The sequence below is a fragment of the Arachis ipaensis genome, chromosome B3 (genome assembly GCF_059453495.1).
Source record: "Arachis ipaensis isolate K30076 ecotype BB chromosome B3, ASM5945349v1, whole genome shotgun sequence".
In the NCBI taxonomy this organism is placed as follows: Eukaryota; Viridiplantae; Streptophyta; class Magnoliopsida; order Fabales; family Fabaceae; genus Arachis; species Arachis ipaensis.
The window spans coordinates 28,680,126-28,703,574 of record NC_142438.1 but is presented as its reverse complement, the minus strand read 5'-3'; the positions used below and the strand labels follow the sequence as shown (position 1 = coordinate 28,703,574).

The 23,449-nt window shown below is 35.2% G+C and overlaps 4 protein-coding genes across 6 annotated transcripts; 2 read left to right on the top strand and 2 right to left on the bottom strand.

Moving 5' to 3' along the window:
- Positions 1-479: 479 nt before the first annotated feature.
- On the bottom strand, positions 480-3,888 carry LOC107630112 (G-type lectin S-receptor-like serine/threonine-protein kinase At4g27290). 3 transcript variants are annotated; one of them, XM_016333154.3, is made up of 7 exons: positions 2,544-3,886; positions 2,142-2,246; positions 1,864-2,006; positions 1,580-1,787; positions 1,246-1,483; positions 1,017-1,167; positions 480-933 (listed from the first exon to the last, which is right to left on the bottom strand). In XM_016333154.3, the coding sequence occupies exons 1-7, from the start codon at positions 3,811-3,813 to the stop codon at positions 700-702; spliced, it is 2,349 nt and encodes a 782-aa protein (XP_016188640.1). In that variant the 5' UTR covers positions 3,814-3,886; the 3' UTR covers positions 480-699. The 3 variants fall into 3 exon arrangements, with proteins under 3 accessions (XP_016188640.1, XP_088364692.1, XP_088364693.1); XM_088508566.1 differs by lacking the exon at positions 2,142-2,246 and having other exon boundaries at positions 2,544-3,888; XM_088508567.1 differs by lacking the exon at positions 1,017-1,167 and having other exon boundaries at positions 848-933.
- A 5,487-nt stretch (positions 3,889-9,375) lies between these two features.
- On the bottom strand, positions 9,376-12,113 carry LOC148570149 (uncharacterized). Its single transcript, XM_088506872.1, has 3 exons — positions 11,534-12,113; positions 10,450-11,429; positions 9,376-9,477 (listed from the first exon to the last, which is right to left on the bottom strand). The coding sequence occupies exons 1-3, from the start codon at positions 12,111-12,113 to the stop codon at positions 9,376-9,378; spliced, it is 1,662 nt and encodes a 553-aa protein (XP_088362998.1).
- A 1,285-nt stretch (positions 12,114-13,398) lies between these two features.
- LOC107632808 (uncharacterized) lies at positions 13,399-14,034 on the top strand. The gene has a single exon (XM_016336459.1). The coding sequence runs from the start codon at positions 13,399-13,401 to the stop codon at positions 14,032-14,034; it is 636 nt and encodes a 211-aa protein (XP_016191945.1).
- A 3,428-nt stretch (positions 14,035-17,462) lies between these two features.
- LOC107630110 (G-type lectin S-receptor-like serine/threonine-protein kinase At4g27290) lies at positions 17,463-22,467 on the top strand. Its single transcript, XM_088508565.1, has 7 exons — positions 17,463-18,868; positions 19,616-19,726; positions 19,857-20,002; positions 20,080-20,290; positions 21,460-21,697; positions 21,784-21,934; positions 22,019-22,467. Exons 1-7 carry the CDS (start codon positions 17,599-17,601, stop codon positions 22,325-22,327), a joined length of 2,436 nt encoding a protein of 811 aa, XP_088364691.1. The 5' UTR covers positions 17,463-17,598; the 3' UTR covers positions 22,328-22,467.
- Positions 22,468-23,449: the final 982 nt, after the last annotated feature.

Genomic DNA, 23,449 nt, shown 5'->3' with positions numbered 1-23,449 from the left:
TGACACAAATTGCTTTGACACCATAATTAAGTAATTTCACTCTTTTTCAAAAAAGTCGTATCTGCTTCTCGATACTTGAGATCTTGATACAAGCTCGTTTCGACACTACCTATCAAAATTGACAAAAAACGAGTGAAACAAAAACAAAATTTTTTATAATAATATTGATAATGTAATGCTCCAAAAAATATATTTTTAGCCATGATATAATTAAATTCAACTAGTTCTATAATATCTCAGATGATGATGATGGTGATAATAATAATAATAATAAAGAAATAGTTCCCTTTGTTTTCTTTTATGAAATAAAGATAGACGTGAAAGTCTTGAATTTGAATTATTAGTGTTAAAAAACAAAACTTATTATTATTTTTTTTAAATTTACAAGAAATAGTCCAACATGCAAGTATACATAGTTGCCTTTGTTACTAACGTCTGCGTATTTCACACACATATGTCTGAATTATATGCGAAAGACAAGAGAAACAAAAATTCATAGCAAAAACAACAAATAAAAAAGTATAAAATTTCATGAACACACCGTTTTTTAACCTAAAATGAGTTAGCTAGTCAGCTTAATTTATACATAAAAGTATGATGACGACCCTTTCCTTTCTCCATATTCTATCTAGCTTCTAATATTGTTATAGAAATTTGGTTAGCTGAAAAGAGTGTGTTGTTCGGCAATGAAGAATCTGCTTAAAGTTGAACACCTCTATCAATGTAAAATCCAGGAAATTTTGGTTTGGGCAACATTTTCTCGCCATTTAGCATTAGAAGCACCAATGACATACTTGGCCTATCTTCTGGTCTTTGTTGCACACATAGTAAGCCCACTTGTATGCATCTTATGGCTTCAAAATGGTTGCAATTTTCCCTTATCACTTCATCCAATAGTTCCAGTGGCCTATCCTCAGTCCATAATCTCCATGCCTAAAATCATGCTGGTAATCAAATTAGTAGATTGGAAATCATCCAAAATTGATTCTTTAGTTCTCTCTAAAAATTTTGCTTACATGTCCAAGTAGATTAAGATAGTTTTCGGAATCTGAGAATTCCCTATTTCGTTTCGCACTTAACAACTCTAATACTATCACACCATAACTAAATACATCTGATTTCTCTGAAAATTGTCCATGTACTGCATATTCAGGAGGCATATAACCACTGAAAGCATAAATTAGTAATTAAAATAAACAAACATAATATGGAGAAACAAGTCAAAATTATGGAGAAATATCTTACTATGTTCCAGCAACTCTATTTGTATTTGCCTCAACTTGATCACCAAAAAATGTTCGAGCCAAGCCAAAATCTGATATTTTGGGATTTAAATTTGCATCCAAAAGAATATTACTAGTTTTAAGATCTCTATGTATAATCTTTAGTCTAGAATCTTGATGGAGATAAAGAAGTCCTCGAGCAATGCCGCCAATAATGTTAAAACGCTTAAGCCAATCTACGGCCTTTCTTCTTGTTTCATCTAATCAGTTATGTACAATTCTTAGCATAACTTTTGTTGTAGAAATATTAAAAATTGCCATAAACGTATTTCTATATAAATTGAAATAGTTCTTACCAAAAACAAAGTGATCCAAGCTTTTGTTAGGCATGTATTCATAGACCAATATTTTTTCTTCCCCCTGAATGCAACAACCAAGAAGTTTTACAAGATTACGATGTTGAAGCTTGGCTATTAACACTACCTCATTTTTGAATTCTTCTGATCCTTGGCCAGACTTTTTTGAAAGTCTTTTAACTGCTAGTTCTTGACCATTTATAGTAGCCTGAAAAGATAAATAAAATTGTATTATAAAAAAATGTTAAGGAAAAATAAAAGTCCTGGGTTGATTTTCTTATCACCTTGTATACTGGTCCAAAACCACCTTCTCCAAGTTTTTTGTTGCTTGAAAAGTTGTCTGTAGCTTTAGCTAAGACTGAGAAATCAAATATTGGGAGATCAACATCTTGTCTTTGTTTATTTTTCCTTATATTTCTTGCGAACCCTGATTGGTTGGAAAAACAACAATGGATGGATACAAAATATGAATCAATTACTCGTAGAGCTTGGACAAATTTTTTTTTCTAATTTCTCTTTTTTACAATGCCTATATGGAAGATTATATCATTACAGTGTTTACCTGGATATTTAATTAGCATTATGGTAACCCAACAGATTAATCCAAAAATAATCATTCCAACAGCAATTGCTACCGTCTTTATCTTCTTGTTTCCATGGTCATTAGCTACATTATGATCAACACAGATGTAGGACACAATTACTCAACAATTTTGAAAGTAGCTCGATTGAATGAAATTGGCAAAGTTTTATTGTTTCTTTACGTTGAATCCTTATAAAGGAAATAATGGTCTCACCTTAAGCATGTCATCTCTAATTGCAATACCATAATATTCATATAATTGAGGTAACTACCAAACACACTTTCTTCTAAAATTAATTTAACCTGCTCAAAAGTTACCTAATTATTCTACAAGAAACTAAAATGGAAAAGGAGATGAAGAATTAAAAACAAAAGAGTTACCTAACTCAGAACTAGGGACTTTGATGTACAGGTCTTGACCCTCTTGTGAGAATTGCCGAATGTCAATAAGGTGATCAAACCAAAGCAGACAACCAGTTCCTCCATTACGAATATCCAAATTCGCATAAGCCGTACAAGAACAATTTTTCAAGCATGTCTTCTGACATTCCTCAAGATTCATTGCGTTATTAAACCATGAAGAAGATGTGTCCGGCAATTTCATGTCTTTGTACCTCAAGAAGCCTTGTGTGTTATTACACGTCGATGAAGTCTTTCTAACACAACCATTGGACCAATATGACACATTCCATTGTTGAGGAAACTTGGGAACATATCCTTTGAGGCATTCACATGATGCAACATTATCACCAATGTTGCATACAGAATTCGAACCGCAGAATGCATAACTGTCGCATGCATCCTGCCCCCCGGACGTAGTAGTTTCCGCAGTTTGACTTGTCCATACCATGTTTTCCCAACCACCTGAAGGGGTCGCTCTAAATATTTTGAAAATTGATCTATCAAGTATATCAAACTCATAATACACCTCTCTATCACTGAATACAAATTCTCGTTTAAAAATGCTCTGTTGCAGATTCGGATATCCAGTGAAATAAATGCCATTCCATGAGCCCTCTCTAGCGTTAATGAAGGATCCTTTCATCTGAACTAGTTGCGGATACCCTTTACGATCAATTTTGATGGAATATTCTCCCACTGCAGGGTCATCTGTACTTTTCCAGCTTGACAAATATCTATCTATGCCAGATTTTAGTCCGAGCTTCATTCCCGGCATCAAAGTGTCACAGGGATAATCAAAACTCTGCCACAAGAAGCTGCCCTCATCCTGCCCACTTTTCACCACAAGATTTCCTGAATCAAAGAGCTCTGCTGTTGAATTACTCAAATTAAAGGCTTCGTCTGATACCTTGGACGACCAAAGAATAGTAGCGTTTGCCCCGGTGCGAAGTTGAAGAATCCCCATTTCGTTTAACATGAGGATCCCTGACTTGTTGTGGAGTGGTGTTTCTCTGTTGGCCACCCACACAACTGTTTGCTTTCCTGATACATCTGTGTACCAGACACCCAAATATCGATTTGTTGAAGTTCCAGGGCTGAAGAAACCCAGTTCGAAACTTGCATCAGCTGAAAGCAAAGTCTCGCCACCATCACGAATACATTCACTCATTCCTAAATTGTGTAAAGAAGTCGAGCCTCTCATGTAGGATACTAGAAATAACAAAATAAGTAACATTTTGAAGTTTCCCATTAATGTCTTTCACGAGCCCCGAATGAGCTTTCCTGGTTGGTTTATTGACAAAATGTTCATTAAATTAAATTAAATAACAATAAACCAAAAATGAGTAGACTCTTTCTGTACGCAATGAACCAATAGATGCCAGGAAACTAAAATGGCCGTGTAACTCGGGCAATCCAACATTTTTTACACGTGCTTTGATTTTTCATATCACCTGTAACAATCAAACAGTCATAGAGACTTGAAATTAAGATAGGTGCCATCATACTTGGTGTATAAAGTCCCAAATATCAATTCCAAAGGTTCCCTCTCAATCAATGATCGCAAGTTGCAACGAGATAGTAATTAATCAACTAAATCTATCCAAATTCCAAAACGTCAAATGGTGCATTGAATTATATAAAATCTTTTTTTAACAAGTTATATTTATCTATCCAATTATGATATTTATGCGTAAATAATTAGTTACTAAATTAACACTTAAATATATAAAATTTAGGTAACCAATACCTCCTCACATAGTGATAAGAACCGAATTAGACTGACTGATTTAATTAGAAAATTGATGAACCGAATTTTTAAATGGTCTGGTTCAATTTTTAAATCATTTAAGAATTAGAATCGATCAAAACTTGTAAAAAACCGATTTTTAAAATTAATAAAGATATGGTTTGAACTTAAATTTTTTTTTGTGCTTACATATCTTTCTTATCATCACACTATATTGTTCCTTATTATTTTAAATGTTAATTATTAATTATATAATAAAAACATACAATAATTTTGTTAGATATTATTATAATTTTATACTTACTTATATTTAAATTAATTAAATATGTATAAATAAAAATATTAGATATTTTTATTAATTATAATATAATTATTTTTTTACGATTATATAATATTTATTAATATTATTTTTCAATAAATACATATAGTATATAACAATATAATAAATATAAATTAATTAGTTAGTTATTAAAAAGGATAAGTATTGTTTTGGTCCCTCACGTTGAGGGTCAGAATCGAAATCGTTCCCAAAGTAATTTTGGATTTAAAATCATCCTTAATGTTTTTTTCATAGTAAAATAATCTTTTTTAATAAAATTTTTATTTTTATTCCTAAATTACCCCTATTTTAATTAAAAATAATTATAAATTAAAAAAAATAACGCGTTTTGGGGGGAAGGAAACGCAAAAGGGGGGGGGGGAGGGAGGAGGCCTCCACCGTCGCAGGAGGCCATCGCCGCACCATTGGGTCCTTTGCCATCGAGTACGAGCAGTGAGAGAGGAGATCTGAAAAGAGAGAGGGAGCACCGGTGGAGGGGAGGATGCTGCTGCCATAGCCGCCGCCACCATCGCGGCACCTATATCGTCATCGGTCCGCCCACGAGCCGCCGCTAGAAACATCGCCGCCATTCATGCATGCTTCTGCCGCTTCCGTGGAGTGCGTCGCCGGGAAGGGGAGCCCGACGCGAGGAGGGCGACGCGCGAAGGAGAGAGAGGAATCTGAGGCTGAGTTGGGTTCTTGCCACTGCCGATCTGCCCAGCCGCCATTGCTCCGTCGTTCACGAGCTGCCGGTGGTTCTTGCTTTGGCCTCTGCTTGCTGCTTTTACTTGAGCTTCTGCTTTGGCTTCTTGTTGGATTTGTGCTTCTGCTTGTTGATTTGGCTTTGTGCTTGAACTTCTGCATCTGTTTCTACTTCAGTTTCTGCTTTCTGCTTTTGCCTTCTGCTTGTGTTTTTGCTTGTGTTGATTTCTATGTTCATTTAAATTTTTTTTGAATGTTGAATGTTGTGTTATTATTGATTTGAATGTTCTGTTATTGTTGATAATGGATTCTTGAATTTGAATGTATGTTCTGTTATTATTGTTGTTGTGGAAAGAAATGGCTGATAGTGGAAATAGGGGCGGTGACAGTGGTAGAGAATGCAGAATGAATTTTTTTTGAATGCTAAATGTTGTGTTATTATTGATTTGAATGTTCTGTTGTTGTTGATAATGGATTCTTGAATTTGAATGTATGTTCTGTTGTTAATGTTGTTGTGGAAAGAAATGGCTGATAGTGGAAATAAAGGAGCGGCGATGGTGGAGAATGCAAAATGAACGATGGTGGCAGGGAATGCAAAATGCACGGGTTGGGGGTATTGTTGTCTTTTAAAAAATTATTTTATTAAAAAGAACGATTTTAATATGAAAAAAAATATTAAGAATGATTTTAAATTCAAAATTACTTTGGGAACAATTTCGATTCTGACCTTCAACGTTAGGGACCAAAACAATACTTATCCCTTATTAAAATAAATATATTTATTTTAATATAAAAATAAAATTAAAAAAATTTTTATCATAAAAAAATATTAAAATTTTATATACTTATTTAATAATAACCAAATTATAACTTGTTGATTATAATTTGTTAAAACTTGAGTTTTTAAAATAGAATAAAGATATATATATTTTAAATTTTAAATTTAGAATTTTGACTATTTTATATTTTTTATTTACATAGAAACATTTCTACCAATTCAACTAATAATTTTTGGGTTAAATCAATAAATCAATAGTTTGATCCATTCGATTATTACTAGTTCCATTTTGACATCTATACCTCCTCATGTCAACAACTTAACAAACTAGCTAATTAATTTATAACAAAATCCTGATTTTACAATAATAAAATGATAATTTAATGCTGATTTTACGCGTCACCCTTCTTTCACTTCGTATTCTTCCACCAATCGTGAATTGTACCGCGTAGTGCGTTTTCCTGCCAGCATCAATTTTCTACAGTATTTTGTGTGCCTTTCCTGTCACCATTAATTTTGTAATATTACAAAAAGAACATCTAAAATTATTATAAAAAAAATATTTAAACCTCAAATAAAAATAAATTTAAAATTTAACGAAAAGAAACATTTAAAATTGACAAAAAAAAAAATATTTAGAATTTTTGCCAATAACGACACTTTGATGGAGGCCATTGTAGTAACATTCTTCCGATACAATGTAGCAAACGAGTTGTGATGAATGGCACAAACTTCCAACGAAACAGCAAATGGCAACGGCAGAAGACTGATAGTAGTGCGGTGGCGGAGGTAACCATGCGGAAGAGTATTGTCGTTGGAGAAAGAAGCCGTGAAAGAGGGAAGAGAAGGGTGAGGATTTCAATTATTTTTTTTAACTGTGAGAGGGTGTAAAAGTGAGTTTTGGATGATCATTGTCAAATACATGGATTGACTTGTAGGAGAATTTGGATGATCAAACTGGAGGTAGACCGGGCTTAAAATAACCAATTTTACACAGGAAAGTCTACCGGTTTTCTAAGTTATACCCGACCATTCTCTTCAACACTAATATTATAAGCACATGTTGTTATCAATACATGCAACCTTTCCTATCCAATTATTAGCATATTCTTATCATGTCTAACTTACCGGATGCATAGTTGTGTGGAATATTTTTTGCTATTCCGATCTTGATGAAATATGGGAACTCGTCAACTCGTGCAGCAACAAACTATGTCGAGCATGGTACTTGAAAAGACGTTTCAATGTTTAAGTGAGCTTTGTGTGTCTTGTGTTGAGTCAAGAATTGAATGTTAATTCTTGTGATGATAAGCATAATTGGTGTTTTTTATTTTAATTTATTTTTTTACGAGTATTATAGGTATTAATTATTGTTTGAAAATTAAACTAGATTAGCCGGTCGGACCGGTCAAATTGCAAATCGGACACCAATATAGTTTGGTCCAGTATAAAAAACCGTTCAACTCAAAATCACTTTTGAATCGTTGAATTAGTCAAGAATCGGTCGATCGAACCGAACCAGGATCTAGCGGGTTCTCGTGAAACGTCGTCATTTAGGGTTTGCTAATTAGGGATAAAAAAATCCTGCTTCTCCCATGAGCTATTCCTGATTTCCTCATTTTTAAACTCTCTACTCTCTTTCAACTCTCAACCCTATAGTCTCTCCACCGTCGCAAGGAAAGACTCAGCGTCGCTGCCATCCGTTGCACTCAGGGACCACCGTATCTTCCTCTGGTCGTCCGCGGCTTCGCGCTTCTTTCTCATTACACAATCAATGTGTCTTCCTCGAGCCTGGCGTGAGTCGTTGGTCATCGTTTGCTTATGTAACACCCTACCACACATAGCTTTACGCCTAGGACGTAAATCAGAGGTGGTGAGGTGTTACGACCTCTAACAGTAAAAATACTTATATATGTGACAAGAGTAATATAATTAAGAGCCTTGAAAGAAACGGTACAATCAATAAATAAAAACGAAGGTACAAAGTCATGGTCAACGATAAGACGAAAAGCTTATACAGAAAATCAAAAGATAGATATATATATATAGGATTCCAACAGGTAAATATAATCAAGCTCTAGGCTCGATATGCGAAGCAAAGGTCGGCCAGAGTATATATATATATAATCCAAAATATCCCGGACTCGAAAAACTGACAACCTGTTTCTCTAAGTCAACCTCTAAGAGGGACAAGCATAAAATATAAGATGGAGAATCTATATACATATATAAACATATAATAAAATACAACCCTAAGTCCTTAGAGTTCTTCGCTTCTACAGAGTCTCCAGAATGCTCAGTGAGATACCTCCTGATCTGCATCTAAAAACCACAATATATGTATGGAATGAGAACCGGGAGTTCTCAATATAGTAAAGGTGTCCACGTACATAAGATATAAGGTCCCGGGAAAGTCAGAGGCAATCTTAGAACTCCGACACTCAGATGTAAGTCTTAAAGTTTATAAATTGAAAACCATAAATAGGGTAGGTTATCTAAGGTTCTTATTTCTAATTCCTTTCTAACTTAAACCCTAATTTCCGCCTTCCTCCAATCCTCCAAAACTTTGGTGCATAGACAAGCAATATAAACAAAGCAAACACAAGTAGGATACAGATACAGTAGGTAGCAAATATAGCAGGTAAGCATAATAATCACATAGGCAAGCCTAATTAATGCACAATCAGACAAAACACACATATGCATATGATGTATGCCTGCTCTATGACTGATGATATCATCTGTCGATTATATAGCCAACCCCGACATGTCTTGGTAGCTAACCGTGGACAGAAACACCCTTCGCAGAGCAAGAGGGGCTGAGCCACAACCCCCTTGCTACTACTCGCTCAACCCGGAGCAAGTGAAATAACCACTACTGCTGTTACTACCCAGGTTGTAGGAGTTGCGGGCAGTGGCAATATGAACGGTATAATGACAAGCTACAACAAACCAGATGAAGACAAGCAATTACGAGGCGACACTGATTTGGAACGCGAGGAGGGGGAAATTGTTATAGATGGTTGGGTTAAGAATAAGGGCAGAGAACAAGAGAAAGATCACGACGACAGTACAAAATTAGGTGTAGAGATTGGAGTTGGCGCAGATTCTGGCAGGGAACTTCACAGTGACAACCAAAGGCTGAGCTGGGAAGAGGAAATGGCAGAGAACAAAGAGGCTTGGAAACTAGCTGTTAAGTCAGGTGCTCAGTGTAGTGATGAGGAAGATATTATGGCTATCTTGTAGGAGCAGAATAAAGCTATTGCTATGAAACGGCGACAGGCAAAGCAAAAAGAAAAAGTTCGAAGGAGTCGGCCAAAGACTCGAAAACAGGTGTGTCATAATTTTGTGAAATGATTTTCAGTTCCTAGAACATTAGGGGGGTTGGGAGGTGCTGGAAAATTTAGTATGCTAAAGAATTTTAAAAGTAAGTTTAGGTTGGATATGATGAGTTTGATAGAAACAAAGAAAGAGATAGTGACTAAAATGGATGTAGTTCGTATCTGGGGAAGTGAAAGAGCTTGCTGGGAGTTTTTAAGTTCGATCGGGACTTCTGGAGGGTTGTTGTTAATTTGGGATGAAGCGGTTTTTAAATTGGCTACCTAATATAAAGGGGATACATGGCTATGTGTAGAAGGGATTGTGGTAAAAGATAATTTTCACTGTGCTATCTGTCTGGCGTATGGACCGCATAAGAGAGTAGAGAAGGCTTTAGTGTGGGAAGAATTGAGTTATATTGCAGGGCTATGTCAAGTGCGGTTCTGTTATTTGGGGGATTTTAATAAAATTTTGCACCTGGAAGAAAGGAAAGGAGTGACTAGATTATCAGCGTCAGCAGAAGATTTTAGAGCATGGGTAAATGATATGGAATTGATCGATTTGTCGCTAAATGACCGGAAGTACACATGGTTTAGGGGACAGTCATGCAGTCGTATTGATAGGAGCTTAGTTTCTTTAGGATGGCTTGATGTATACCCAGGGACGGATCCAGAAATGTTGTTATAGGGGGGCCAATAATATATATAATATAAAAAATATATGCAAATAAATTATAGTGTAAGATGTATTAAAAAAATATATAGATAGAGAATATATATTTAAAGTATAAAAAAATGTGTACTTTTTACTAACAAAGTGGTACACGTCGATTTTTTATATCATAAAATTCATCGATAATAGAATCTGTGTCAAATTTTTCAGCAATCTTCTTCTCAATGTAAATCAAAAGACAATTAGCAAGCAATTCATCTTCCATTTTGTTTCTGAGTCTATTCTTCACAATATTCATAACTGAAAAAGATCTCTCAGTTGTAGCAGTTGAAACAGGGAGAGTTAATACCAAGCGAATCAAACGATCAATCAAATGATATGTTAAAGACTTTCCTGTCTTCATTAATCCTTGACATAACTCCGAAATTGTGCACAAGTTAGTTAATTCAGCATGATTAGGAACATCAAGTTCATAATGTTGAGCTTGCATTCTAATGTGAAATTTCTCTTGGTCACTGAAGTCACCTGGATAAAATTGTTCTACTAATTCACATTCTTTGTTGACACTGAAGAACTTATAATTATCTCTGGGATCTAAAGTTGAACTTAAACTAAGCAATTCCACCATATTATCGTTGAATCTTCCATTAAGCTCTTGCAATTGTGTATTAATTACAGCCAGAAATAAATTAACACGGTAATGATGCTCCACTGAAATTTGATCAACAATTTTGCGAGTTCGGCCTCTTCTAGGAATATGCAATGCATTCATATCAGGAACTTCAACTTCATGTTTCTCACAAAATAGTATAACTTCTTTTATGAAAGCCTCCCAACTTGATTCTCTCATTCTTTGGATTAAAGTCTTGGTAGTAGAAACCAGAGTTAAAGCATTCAATATGTCTTGATTTTTTCGTTGCAAAGCTTGACAAAGATCATGACTAACTTCCAAAATATTTCTCATCAAATGCAAAATAAAGACAAATTCAAAGGATGTGATAGCATCATAAGCAGCACTAGCATCACCACGAGTGGAGAAATTACCTTCTTCGGTGCTTTTTTCAAGAACTTCACAAGTAGCATCAAACATGCATAACAAGCTACGTACAGAATTCAAATGAGACCCCCATCTAGTATCTCCAGCTCTTTGCAAAGTACCAATTTGATTAAGTCCACTACCTGTCACAATTTGATCATTGGCAATTAAGTTTGCAACATTATTTGCTTGAGCAACCCTTAACTGATCATGACGTTTAGGAGAAACAGTCACAACATTCACAATTAGTGTAAGTTTTGAAAAGAATTGATGAACATAACAAACTTCTTTGGCTGCAGAAACAAGTGCTAATTGTAGTCGATGAGCAAGACAATGAATGTATAATAAGCAAAAGGATAATCTTTCAGAAATAGAGCTTGCAATCCATTCCATTCACCATGCATATTACTAGCTCCATCGTACCCTTGTCCCCTAAGTTTTTGGACATCAAGATTATGACAAGAAAGAACTGATGAAATTTCTATTTTCAATGTCAAAGAACATGTATTAGAAACATGTATAATATCAAAAAATCTTTCTTGAACACAACCGTGCTTGTCTACAAATCTCAAAACCACAGACATTTTTTCTCGCTTTGACTCATCTCTTGCTTCATCAATAATTATACAAAATTTAGAATCACCAATTTCTTCTCGAATTATTGCACGCACTTTTCTAGCAAAGATATGCAATATATCTTTCTGAACACCGGGAGATATATATTGAGCATTTTCAGGAGCATTTTCAAGGACAACATTATTAACATTCTGATTACAGGAAGCTAAAAGCTTAATTAACTCAATAAAATTTTCCCTATTCAAAGATCCAGGACTTTCATCATCGCCTCTAAATGCATATGCTTGAAATGCAAGCCATCGAATAGCATTAATAGATGTCTTCAACCTTAAACGGTTATTTGCAATAGTTTCATCACTATGCCTATCAAGAACTTTATCTATATGCTTAGATTGAGCCATTAAATCATCACAAGATTTCACACATAAATTATGGGGAGAATTAGGAATAGAACCCTCGTGACATACAAATGCACAATTTACCCCATTGTTTACTTTCTTCTAATTACTAAATCCTAACTCTGAAAATGCATTTTTTCCATCATTGCGAGCACCATAATGTTTACCAAACAAGTAGCAAGGCAAACAATAAGCAGCATCTTTTTCTGGTGAATATTCTAACCAACTTGAAAATTTCTTAAACCAAGAAGATTGAAAATATCGACGGTGATTATTATTACCAGAAGATGGATAGCTAATATTAGTTGGTTGGTATGGCCCAACTATTATGTATGCTCTACGAATCTTATCACGTTCATTGATATTATACTGCCAAATTGGACGTCGCTTTCCTGGATCCCTTTCTAGTAAAGAGATATCAACATCTCTTTCTAATCTTGGTACTTTAGTTTCATGTTGATGTATATTTTGAGTAAGATTAGAGAGCTCACTTACTTGAAATTCTTGTGAAATAAGATTAGAGGGTTGACTTGTTTGAACTCCAACATTATCAGTAGATTTTCTCTTAAAAATTGCATCAATTTTACTTTGCTTTTTCATCATAAAATGTTCTAATTTCTTTTTACCTGAAAAAAAACTCAAAAAATTATATACTTACATAAATAAACAAAATCTAAAAATTTTTTATTAATTAAATATCAATAATAATAATTTTTTTTTACTAAATTACTATCAATTTCATTAAAAAATAAAATAAAAAATAAGAGAAAATAAATCTCAAAAATAAAATGAATACCTTGCGTTTGATATGAATATATTATATATGATTGAAATATGAAAATAACACTAAATACTTACCTTAGCTTGGGAATGGCAGTGACACTGTAATAGTGACTTGGTGAGCGCCGCGTGACTTGTGAGAAAACAACACAGGAATAGGAAATGTGAAGAAATAAAATTAGTTTTAGGGATTTGAAAAATTTTAAAAGCTATTATGTTTTATTTGGGTTGGATTAAGCTTTCTACTATTTTTTTTTAAAAGCTGGGGGGCCTAGGCCTCCACTTGCCCCCCCCCCCATACATCCGTCCCTGTGTATACCCAGAAACGCGTCTAAGAGGAGGTCCAAGAGGGTTATTGGATCATTACCCTGTGATTATGGAAGACAGCAGAATTTTTGACGGGCCAAGACCGTTCCGTAGCTTGGACTCATGGTTCACGTATGAAGGGTTTTTGAGTATGATGAAGGAAGAATGAAGGAAATTAGGTGATGTACAGTTCTTAGAAAAGATGAAAGCGATATCTGTACCACCACGTAGATGGCATAAGCAGCATTTTGGGGATATATCGGAGAGGATAAAGAGGTTTGAGGAAGAATTAAAGAAGGTGGATGATATGGTTAGTAGTGGACGGCATGATGGTACACTTAAAGCAAGGAGGAGGGCATTAGTAAAGTGCTGTGAAAAGTGGTATGAGAGACAGGATGTTCACTGGAAGCAAATGTCTAGATCTCGGCATGCTAATGAGATGGATAGAAATACAAGATACTTCCATAATATTGCTTTGGCGAGAAGAAGAAATAACAGAATAAAGTCTTTGGTAATTCATGGGAGGTTAGTGCGGAATCAAGCAAGGATCAAAGTTGCGATTCGATGCTTCTATAAATGGCTGTACCACCAAGAAGCTTCTCCAAGTATGACCTTTAGGGATGGATTAGTTAATCGGCTAGCGATGGAGGAAGCTGAAGCATTAGAGGTGTTACCATCAGTAATGGAAGTGAAAGAGGCAGTTTGGGATTGTGAATCTTCTAAGGCTCCAGGGAGTGATAGATACAACATGAATTTCATAAAAAAGTGTTGGGTCAAGATTGGAATGGAATTCACAGCTGCTGTGATGAGCTTTTTGAGACAGCGAGACTACCAATAGACTCTAACATCACATGGGTAACGTTGGCTCCAAAGTTCATTGGGGCTAAGTAGATAAAAGATATTAGACCGATCAGTATGGTTGGGTGTGTCTATAAGGTTATTTCTAAATTGTTGACACGAAGAATGAGAAGTGTAATGCCAGGCTTAGTCAGAGAATCGCAAAGTGCCTTTGTGAATGGGAGAAAGATACATGATGGAGCTTTAATTGCATGTGAAACTGTGCAATGGTTGAAACTGAAAAAGAAGGCGTCAGCGATCATCAAATTGGACTTCCAAAAAGCCTATGATAGGGTGAAATGGTGCTTTGTGGATACTGTGCTAGAGAGATGGGCATCGGTAAAACTTGGAGGGCATGGATCAGGGAGTGTATTAGATCTGCATCTATCTCGATTTTGGTAAATAGGTCACCATCGAAACCTTTTAAGATGGAGAGGGGGCTCCGTCAAGGCGACCCATTATCACCGTTTTTGTTTGTTCTAGTGGTGGATGTGCTTAACAGAATGATTAGGGAGGCGGTTAGGAATAGTCGGATATCTCCACTCTTAGTTGGAAGAGATAATATAGAGTTATCACACTTACAATTTGCTGATGGCACTATTTTATTTTGTCCGCCGGAGGAGGAGACAATGAGAAACTATCAGAGGCTGTTGAGGTGCTTTGAAATGATGTCTGGGTTGAGCATTAACTTTGAGAAATCCAACTTGATACCAGTGAACTGCAGCCAGGAGTGGGTAAGACGAATGTGTCAGTTACTTGGTTGTCAGGAGGCAGCCTTACCGGTGAGGTATCTTGGTATTAGTCTAGAAGCAAATCTGCGGCTGGTAAAAACTTGGAAGCCGGTTATAGATAAGGTGGAAGAGAAACTCAGCTTGTGGAAAACAAAGGTCCTAAGTAAGACTAGTAAGCTGGTATTCATTAAGTCGGTAATCAATAGCCTGCATGTTTATTACTTGAGCTTGTATAAGATGCCAAATGCAGTTGCTCGAAGAATCATTTCTCTACAGAGGAGGTTCTTTTGGGAAAAGGAGGATGGACGGCTTGGAATGGCTCTTGTGAAGTGGGAGATGATTCAGGCACCTAAGAAGCTAGGAGGATTGAGGGTGGGTGATGCGGTAATTCGTGATGCGGCTTTACTGTTTAAATGGTGGTGGCGTTTCTCAAAGGAGGATTGTCCCCTATGGAAGAAGATTGTGTGCTCCTATAATAGCTTGAACCCAAATCACTTGTTGTCAACTCAGAAACTACCAGAAAGAGGAGGATTGTGGAGAGACATATGTCAAGTGCAAATAAAAGAGCAACATGTAAGGCAGAAGATGATTGATGGCCTTGCTATGGAAGTAGGGGATGGTAGATCTACCAGATTTTGGGAGGATACATGGCTCCAAGTGGGAAAGTTGAAAGACTTCTTTCCGAGACTCTTCTTGATTTCAAACCAAAAAATGATCAGTAATTGGGGATTGCGGATTCTGGGATGGGATTGAGTGGGTTTGGCACTTCCAATGGAGGAGGAAACTACTTCAATGGGAGATAGATACTTTGAACCAGATGCTTCATGTCTTGCAATCTGTTAAATTGATAGTAGAAGTGCAGGATAGAGTAGTGTGGAAATTTGACAAGGAAGCCGTTTATTCAACTAACTCATTTGTGCAGGTCGTGCAGGAAGAGACTTTGGATGAGGAGCTTCTGAGATTCAAATTCACAAAGAAAATTTGGAGAAGTTTAGTTCCACCTCGAGTCAAGTTGTTCACTTGGTTTGTTTTGGTAGGCCGGGTCAATACAAAGAACCGGCTAAATAAGCTGAGAATCTTACCACAAAATGATAATATGTGCATGTTGTGCAAGAAATATATTGAAAATATACAACACTTGTTTGTTACTTGTGAGTACTCTTGGCAGGTGTGATGTGCATGGATCTCGAAATTTGGACAGGTGTGGACTGCCCCCGGTACTCTAAAAGAGCACTTTGAGAGTTGGAGATCAATGCCTATGAAAAAAGAGAGGCGCAAGTTTTGGCTAGTTGGGTTCTTCTCATCTATATGGAACATTTATTTACGTCGAAATGATGCTATATTTCAAAGCAAGACAACAGGAGTCGTTGATTGTGTGGCTCAAACTTTCTCATGTGCTGCAGCGTAGTGTGGTAAATAATCCATGTTGATAGCTATGCCAGAGATGACATCGAAATTATTTTTTCTTTTGTTGTTTATCTTCTTTGCTCCACCTAAGTGTTAAAAACTTTCGTTCAAAAAAAAATAAAACAATTATTATGTTGTGGTTAATAACAAAGATAGTAATTTTATTTTAATCTTTAATTTTTATCAAACTTTTTTAGAATTTAAATTTACTTTCTTCTACTCTAATTAATTCCATTTGATTACTTTTTAGTTTAATTTTCTTACCATTTAAGTATTTAAATTTCTGTCAATTGCAAACAAACCGGTGTGTGGATCGGGCATGCCACCATTGCCCTCGTGGGGCTTGTAATACTAAAGGTTAGGTTTTAGCTTAGTTGTAGGATAGGCGCCTGAGCCTCTCTTGTGGGTTGCTCCCTTGATTGGTGATTCTTCTGTTTTTTCTTATGCTTTCTTGTGCTTCACCTTTGGGGGAATACTTGTTTTCTTATGATGGTTTTCTCCATTGTAGGTTTATCAAGGTAAATAAGGAGGTTGAAAAAGACTTGCTTAAAACATTAGGGAGGAACGTCCTCTTTTGAGAAGGAAAAGAATTTGTGCAGTGGTTATAAATTATCTTATTTAATATTTATTAATTATTATTAAAATAATTATAAAATTTTAAATATAATAAAATATAATTACAAACGTTAATATATAAAATTATAAATATTATGTTATATAAGATATTGTCCCGGTCATTAAGGTTTACCTAATATAATAATAATTCATTACTATCATTACTCTCCAAGCCGCGTTGTGCTTGTTAACTGATAGTTATAAGTTATAAGTCACATACAACTATAATAAAATTTAATTATTCTATTAATTTTTATAATTTTATAAAATTTTTAATTAAATTTTTATATATTTTTTAATTTGATTTTTTGACTAATTTTTTTTAATTAAGTTTTTTTTAATAATAATTAATTTAATTGTATAAAGATCTAAGTAAAAAAACTAGTGCAAGAATTTAAATGAAAAAATATATATAAAAATTTAATTAAAAAAATTAATACAAAGATTCAATTAAAAAAATATAAAAATTTAATTAAAAATTTTATAAAATTATAAAAATAAATAAAATAACTAAATCTTTTTTATATAAAATTATAAAATATAAATTATGAATGAGGTATAACTCAAATACTCTCTCATACTCACAAGTAACATGTTCGATATCTTTCATAAAAAAAAGTTGTAAACTTTGACCAAAAGTTTACTCTTTATATAATTGAGTCAAATATATATAGTCACAAGTCAGAAGTCCGAACATACTACACAACTTGTCCTCGCCCTTTTAGTTTCTATGCTACCGTAAGAGGAGGCCAATCAAGAATATGCTTATCTGCTGATCGTAAAAACACAAATCAGTGGTGGGTTATATCAAAATGTTACTTACCTTCTTCTTTCTAATGTTCTTCGTTACACCCTCCACTTCGATAGATAGTTTTGGAATGAATCAATCTATTCGCGACGGTGAAACATTGGTTTCAGCTGGTGGAAGTTTCGTGGTTGGTTTCTTCAGCCCTGGAACTTCAACAAACCGATATTTGGGTGTGTTTTATAAAGATGCATCAGGAAACCAAACGGTTATGTGGGTAGCCAACAGAGAAAAGCCCCTTCAAAACAAATCCGGGATCTTAAAGTTCAATGAAAATGGGACTCTCCAACTTTTCAGTGGCACAACCAACACCAGTGTTTGGTCCTCCAACATTTCAACCAAAGACTTGAACAGTAACTCTTCAACTGCACAGCTCCTGGATTCGGGAAATCTTATAGTGAAAAGTTCAGATGATGGAAGCAAGATTCTGTGGCAGAGTTTCGATTTTCCCGGCGACGTATTGATGCCGGGAATGAAGATTGGATTGAATTTAGTTACAGGTCTGGATAGATATCTGTCAACCTGGAAAAGCGCCGACGACCCGGCCCGGGGAGATTATTCTATAAAATTTGATCCCAGAGGATATCCACAAATAATTCAAATGAAGGGGGTTGTATTGAATGCCAGAGAAGGGTCCTGGAATGGCCTTTATTTCACTGGCTATCCATATTTGGTGCAGAACAATATGTTTCGACGCGACTTCTTTTTTAACGGTGAAGAAATGTATTATAAGTCGGAAATTCTTGACGGATCAACTTTTAGAATAAATCGAATGATGCCTTCAGGTATTTGGCAAACTACTACATGGACGGGACAAGGAAGAGGTCAGGTGAAAACAACCACATCCGGGGGACTGGAAGATTGTGACAATTTTGCATTTTGTGGTTCAAATTCTGTATGCAATATGGTTGATAATGATGCAGCCTGTGAGTGCCTCAAAGGTTATGTTCCAAAGTTTCCTGAACAATGGAATGTGTCACATTGGTCTAACGGTTGTGTTAGAAAGACTGCGTCTAAGTGTGATATTACAGACGGATTCTCGAAATACATAAACATGAAATTGCCGGATACATCTTCTTCATGGTTTGATAAGACAATGAATCTTGAGGAATGTCAGAGGTCATGCTTGAAAAACTGTTCCTGTACGGCGTATGCGAATTTGGATATCCGTAATGGAGGAACTGGCTGTCTACTTTGGTTCAATCATCTTGTTGACATGAGGCAATTTAATCAAAGGGGTCAAGACCTTTTCATCAAAGTCCCTAACTCAGAGTTAGGTAACTGTTTTTTCATCCTTCATCTCTTTTTCCATTTTGATTTCTTGTGAAATATGTAAATTAGCTAGTTAGGATTTATCATCGCTGCCTCGAGAAGTTTTTATCTTTTCAAATTAATTATGAAAAAAAAAAAAGGTAAGTTTATTAGAAAAGTATTATAAGGGGAGTTACAGAATTTCAGTAATGCGGAGTTTTTGAATATGAGCAGCAAGAGAATTGAACGGAATTGAATGGAACTTTTGCTATTGAATAATATTGAATGTCAATGTACAATTACACACTGATCTATTTATATTACTACTCCTAGCAGCTTATACCTTTAAGAGGCAAGATAACTGCCTGTAACAGATTCTGGTTTAACTGCTTACCAGAATCAATAACTAACTCCTAACCTACTACTCATTTTCTTTCATTCTTGATTCATTTACATCAATACCTCTATTAGGGAGAAATTTCCCAAGTTACCTCAATTATATTGAAGTTCTTAATTGCTTAAGATCAGACCACCATATTTGGAAAACGATATACTACTTACTAGATTTTTCTAGTGACGTAATAAGATGCATGTTAATTGTCATAGTATATTCCCTTTAATTTTTTTACGTGTAAAGGCTAAATTGCTGCTTAAATATATTTTCTTTCTCAGCATTAAATGTAAAGGAAACTATATAACTTATGCCAACTTCATTAAATTGAGATACTGCGAAAGCTGTTCTGTAATCGTTCTGCATCTTGATCATAATGCAGCTAATGAACATGGAAACATGAAGAAGAAGAAGAATGTTGCAATTGTAGTAGCTGGAGTGATTATTTTTGGATTAATCATATGTGCCAGCATAGTGCTCATTAAATATCCAGGTAAACACCATCAAGGATATTATTTGCCATATTATAGAGCCATGTAAACAAGAGGGGGAATTGTGCAAGTTTTATGTGTTTGTTGACTCAGCTTTTATCAATTGTTTTCTTCCATGCAACCATTCTTCAGGGTTAGCAAGAAATATATGGAAAAACAAGCAAAGACAGGTAGACGTTGATCTCCCAATATTCGATTTCTCAGTCTTAGCTAAAGCTACTGACAACTTTTCAAGCAACAAAAAACTTGGAGAAGGTGGTTTTGGACCAGTATACAAGGTGATAGAAAGAATCAAGCAATTCAAGGACTTCTATTTTTCCTTAAGATTTTCTAATAATACAATTTTATTTTTTAGGGTACATTAATAAATGGTCAAGAACTAGCCGTTAAAAGACTTTCAAAAAAGTCTGGCCAAGGATCGGAAGAATTCAAAAATGAAGTAGCATTGATAGCCAAACTCCAACACCGTAATCTTGTAAAGCTTCTCGGTTGTTGCATTCAGGGAGGAGAAAAAATATTGATCTATGAATTCATGCCAAATAAAAGTTTGGACCACTTTGTTTTTGGTAAGAACCCTTTCTTCTGTATGAAGTTCTATGTCAATTTAATATATCTAGGAGTAAGTATGGTTTTGGTCCCTAACGTTGAGGGCCAGAATCGAAACTGTCCCTCATCTAATTTTCGATATAAAATTGTCCTTAACATTTTTTTTTCGTATTAAAATCGTCCTTTTTAATAAAATTTTTTGTTTTATTCCTAAACTACCCCTATTCCTATTTTAATAATAAAATTATAAAATTAAAAAAAAAAACGAAAACGCAGTGTTGGGGGGGAAAGGAAGAAAACGCGTTGGGGGGGGGGGAGGGGGTGGGGAAAGAAAAGGGTATACGAAGGGGGAGGAGAGGGGAAGGGAAGAGGGGGAGGGGGACAGCGTCGGGGAGCTTCCGTCGTCGCCGCCGTGACCTCGTCGTCGCTGCCGCCTCTTCCAGAACTCTGATGATGATGACGATGAAGGGGGAAGGGAAGCCGCCGTCCCGCCGCCGCAATCTCGTCGTCCCGCCGCTGCAGCCGCTGCCTCTCTCATGTCCAGATCAACCGCGACCCTCTCCCGTCCTTCTCTTCTTTCCTGTCTCGGATCTCCTCGAACCAGAGTTCACCGCCGCCGTTCATGCATGCTCCTCTGTTGATTTGAATTTCTTTGAACCAGATCTCTTCTGTAGATTTCTTTGAATTTCTTTGAACCAGATCTCTTTCCTTAAATTTCTGTTTCTCTGTTTCTTTGTTTCTGTTTTTGTTTGGGGGTGGGGGGAAGGGGAGGCGGGGAGGGGGAGGGGACGCGTGGGGGAAGGGGAGGCGGGGAGGGGGAGGGGACGCGTGGGGGTGGGGGTGGGGGTGGGGGTGGGGGTGGGGAGGGGGGAAGGGGAGGCGAGAAGGGGGAGGGGGAAGGGGAAAGGGTGGAGGGGACGGCGGCGGCGTTGGTGGTGGTTGTGGCGGTGGTGTTGGTGTTGATGGTGGTGGTGGTGGAGGAGGTAATTGTGTTGGTAGTGGTGAGGGTATTTTTGTCCAAAAAAAATTAAAAGGACGATTTTAATACGAAAAAAAACGTTAAGGACGATTCTAAGTCGAAAATTAGATGAGGAACGGTTTCGATTCTGCCCTCAACGTTAGGGACCAAAATCATACTTACCCCATATATCTATGAGTGTTATGCTAAAAAATATGCATATCTGATTAGATGAAACAAGAAGAAAGTCCCTAAATTGGCTTCAACGTTTTAACATTATTAGCGGCATTGCTCGAGGGCTTCTTTATCTTCATCAGGATTCTAGACTGAAGATTATTCATAGAGATCTTAAAACCAGTAATATTTTATTAGATACAAATTTAAATCCCAAAATATCAGATTTTGGTTTGGCTCGAATATTTTTAGGCGATCAAGTTGAAGCGAATACAAATAAAGTTGCTGAAACATAGTAAGTTCTTATCCCCTACTAATTATGACTTGGTTTCTCCATATGATGTTTGTATTACTTTAATTTCAAATTGTCTATATTTTCAGTGGATATATGTCGCCCGAATATGCAGTGCATGGACAATTCTCAGAGAAATCAGATATATTTAGTTATGGTGTAATAGTATTAGAGTTGTTAAGTGGAAAAAGAAATAGAGATTTTTCAGATTCTGAAAACTACCATAATCTACTTGGACATGTAAGCAAAATTGTTAGACAACCTAGTTAAAGAGTCAATTTTTGTATGACATCCAATCTACTAATTTCATTACCATGATTTTAGGCATGGAGATTGTGGACTGAGGAGAAGCCATTGGAACTATTGGATGAAGTATTGAGGGAAAATTGCAACCCTTCTGAAGTCATAAGATGCATACAAGTGGGCCTACTATGTGTGCAACAAAGACCAGAAGATAGGCCGAATATGTCATTGGTGGTTCTAATGCTAAATGGCGAGAAAATGTTGCCCAAACCAAATTTTCCTGGATTTTACATTGATAGAGGTGTTCAACTTCAAGCAGATTCATCATTGCCGAACAACACACTCTTTTCAGCTAACCAAATTTCCATAACAATATTAGAAGCTAGATAGCATCTGGAGTAAAGAAAGGGTCATCATCATACTTTAATGTATAAGAAATTGAGATGACTAGCTAAGTCATTTTGCGGGAAAAAAAAATCCAATTGTTCATGAACTTTTTATACATTTTTATTTAGTGATTTTGCTATGAATTTTTGTTTCTCGTCTTTCATTCGCATATAATTCAGACAGAGGTGTGTAAAACAAGCATATACGTTAACAAAGACCACTATATATACTTGCATGTTGGAGTATTTCTTGTAAATTTAGAAAAACAAGTTTTAAAAATTAATAAAAGAAATAGTAAGGGTCATTAGAATTTATTATTTTTAGTCATTATTTAGTTATTAATTCAATTTTTTTAGTTTAGTTTTTTTAGTCTAATAATCTAACAATATACTTTATCTCATACTTTTAAATTGCCAAAAATAATAAATTCTGATAGTTCTTTAACATTTATCAATTAATAATTCAAACTTAAGACCTTATCTTATTTATTTCTTTAAAAAAAAAACGCAACTATTTCGACGACGATGATTATTATCCAAGATATTGTAGAATTAGTTTAATTGATTATATCAATATCATGGCTAAAAATATATTTTAGGAATATTATATTCTAACATTATAGAAAATTGTTTGTTTCATACTATAAATTATTTAAAATTATTTATAATATTTTCAAAAGTAAATTATTTTTTTTTGATGGATGAATATGCTATTTTGTTATATATTCTCAATTTCTCATAAATAAATTCTTAGTTTCCAAAATATTTCTGATACTAATAATAGAAAGAGATCTTTGGTAAGAAGTATAACAATGACGAGGATTGTTATAAAATAACTAAATAAATAAGGAGGAGGTAACAAGAATAAAAATATAAAGAGGGAGAAAGAAGTATTGCAATATAAAAGAGAGAGAGAGAGTTGTTTATTGTTTGTGTGTTTTTATTTAGAGGCTTAAGCCTCTATTTATAGGTGCACATGATGACATTTTTCAAACTATAATAAATGGAGTCATCTTTGATAAACCAAGCTATATTGGAAATGTGTATCCACATAAGATCTTATCACAACACTCCCTCTTGAATGACCATTTAGGATTATTGCCTCGTTAAAACCTTATTAAAAAAA

Coding starts and splice junctions, on each gene's coding strand:
- LOC107630112 (XM_016333154.3), bottom strand. CDS start 3,813: ATGGGAAACTTCAAAATGTTACTTATTTTGTTATTTCTAGTATCCTAC. Junction 2,007..2,141: donor AATGCTAATTAAATATCCAG/GTAAACACTGTA, acceptor CCAACCAATCAG/GGTTCGCAAGAAATATAAGG. Junction 1,168..1,245: donor AATAGAGTTGCTGGAACATA/GTAAGATATTTC, acceptor TTATGCTTTCAG/TGGTTATATGCCTCCTGAAT.
- LOC148570149 (XM_088506872.1), bottom strand. CDS start 12,113: ATGGCTCAATCTAAGCATATAGATAAAGTTCTTGATAGGCATAGTGAT. Junction 11,430..11,533: donor TGGAGCTAGTAATATGCATG/GTGAATGGAATG, acceptor TTGTTTCTGCAG/CCAAAGAAGTTTGTTATGTT. Junction 9,478..10,449: donor TTGATCGTTTGATTCGCTTG/GTATTAACTCTC, acceptor CTAATGTTCTAG/GAACTGAAAATCATTTCACA.
- LOC107630110 (XM_088508565.1), top strand. CDS start 17,599: ATGTTACTTACCTTCTTCTTTCTAATGTTCTTCGTTACACCCTCCACT. Junction 20,291..21,459: donor TTTGGACCACTTTGTTTTTG/GTAAGAACCCTT, acceptor ATATCTGATTAG/ATGAAACAAGAAGAAAGTCC. Junction 21,935..22,018: donor ACCATAATCTACTTGGACAT/GTAAGCAAAATT, acceptor CCATGATTTTAG/GCATGGAGATTGTGGACTGA.
- LOC107632808 (XM_016336459.1), top strand. CDS start 13,399: ATGAAAGCGATATCTGTACCACCACGTAGATGGCATAAGCAGCATTTT.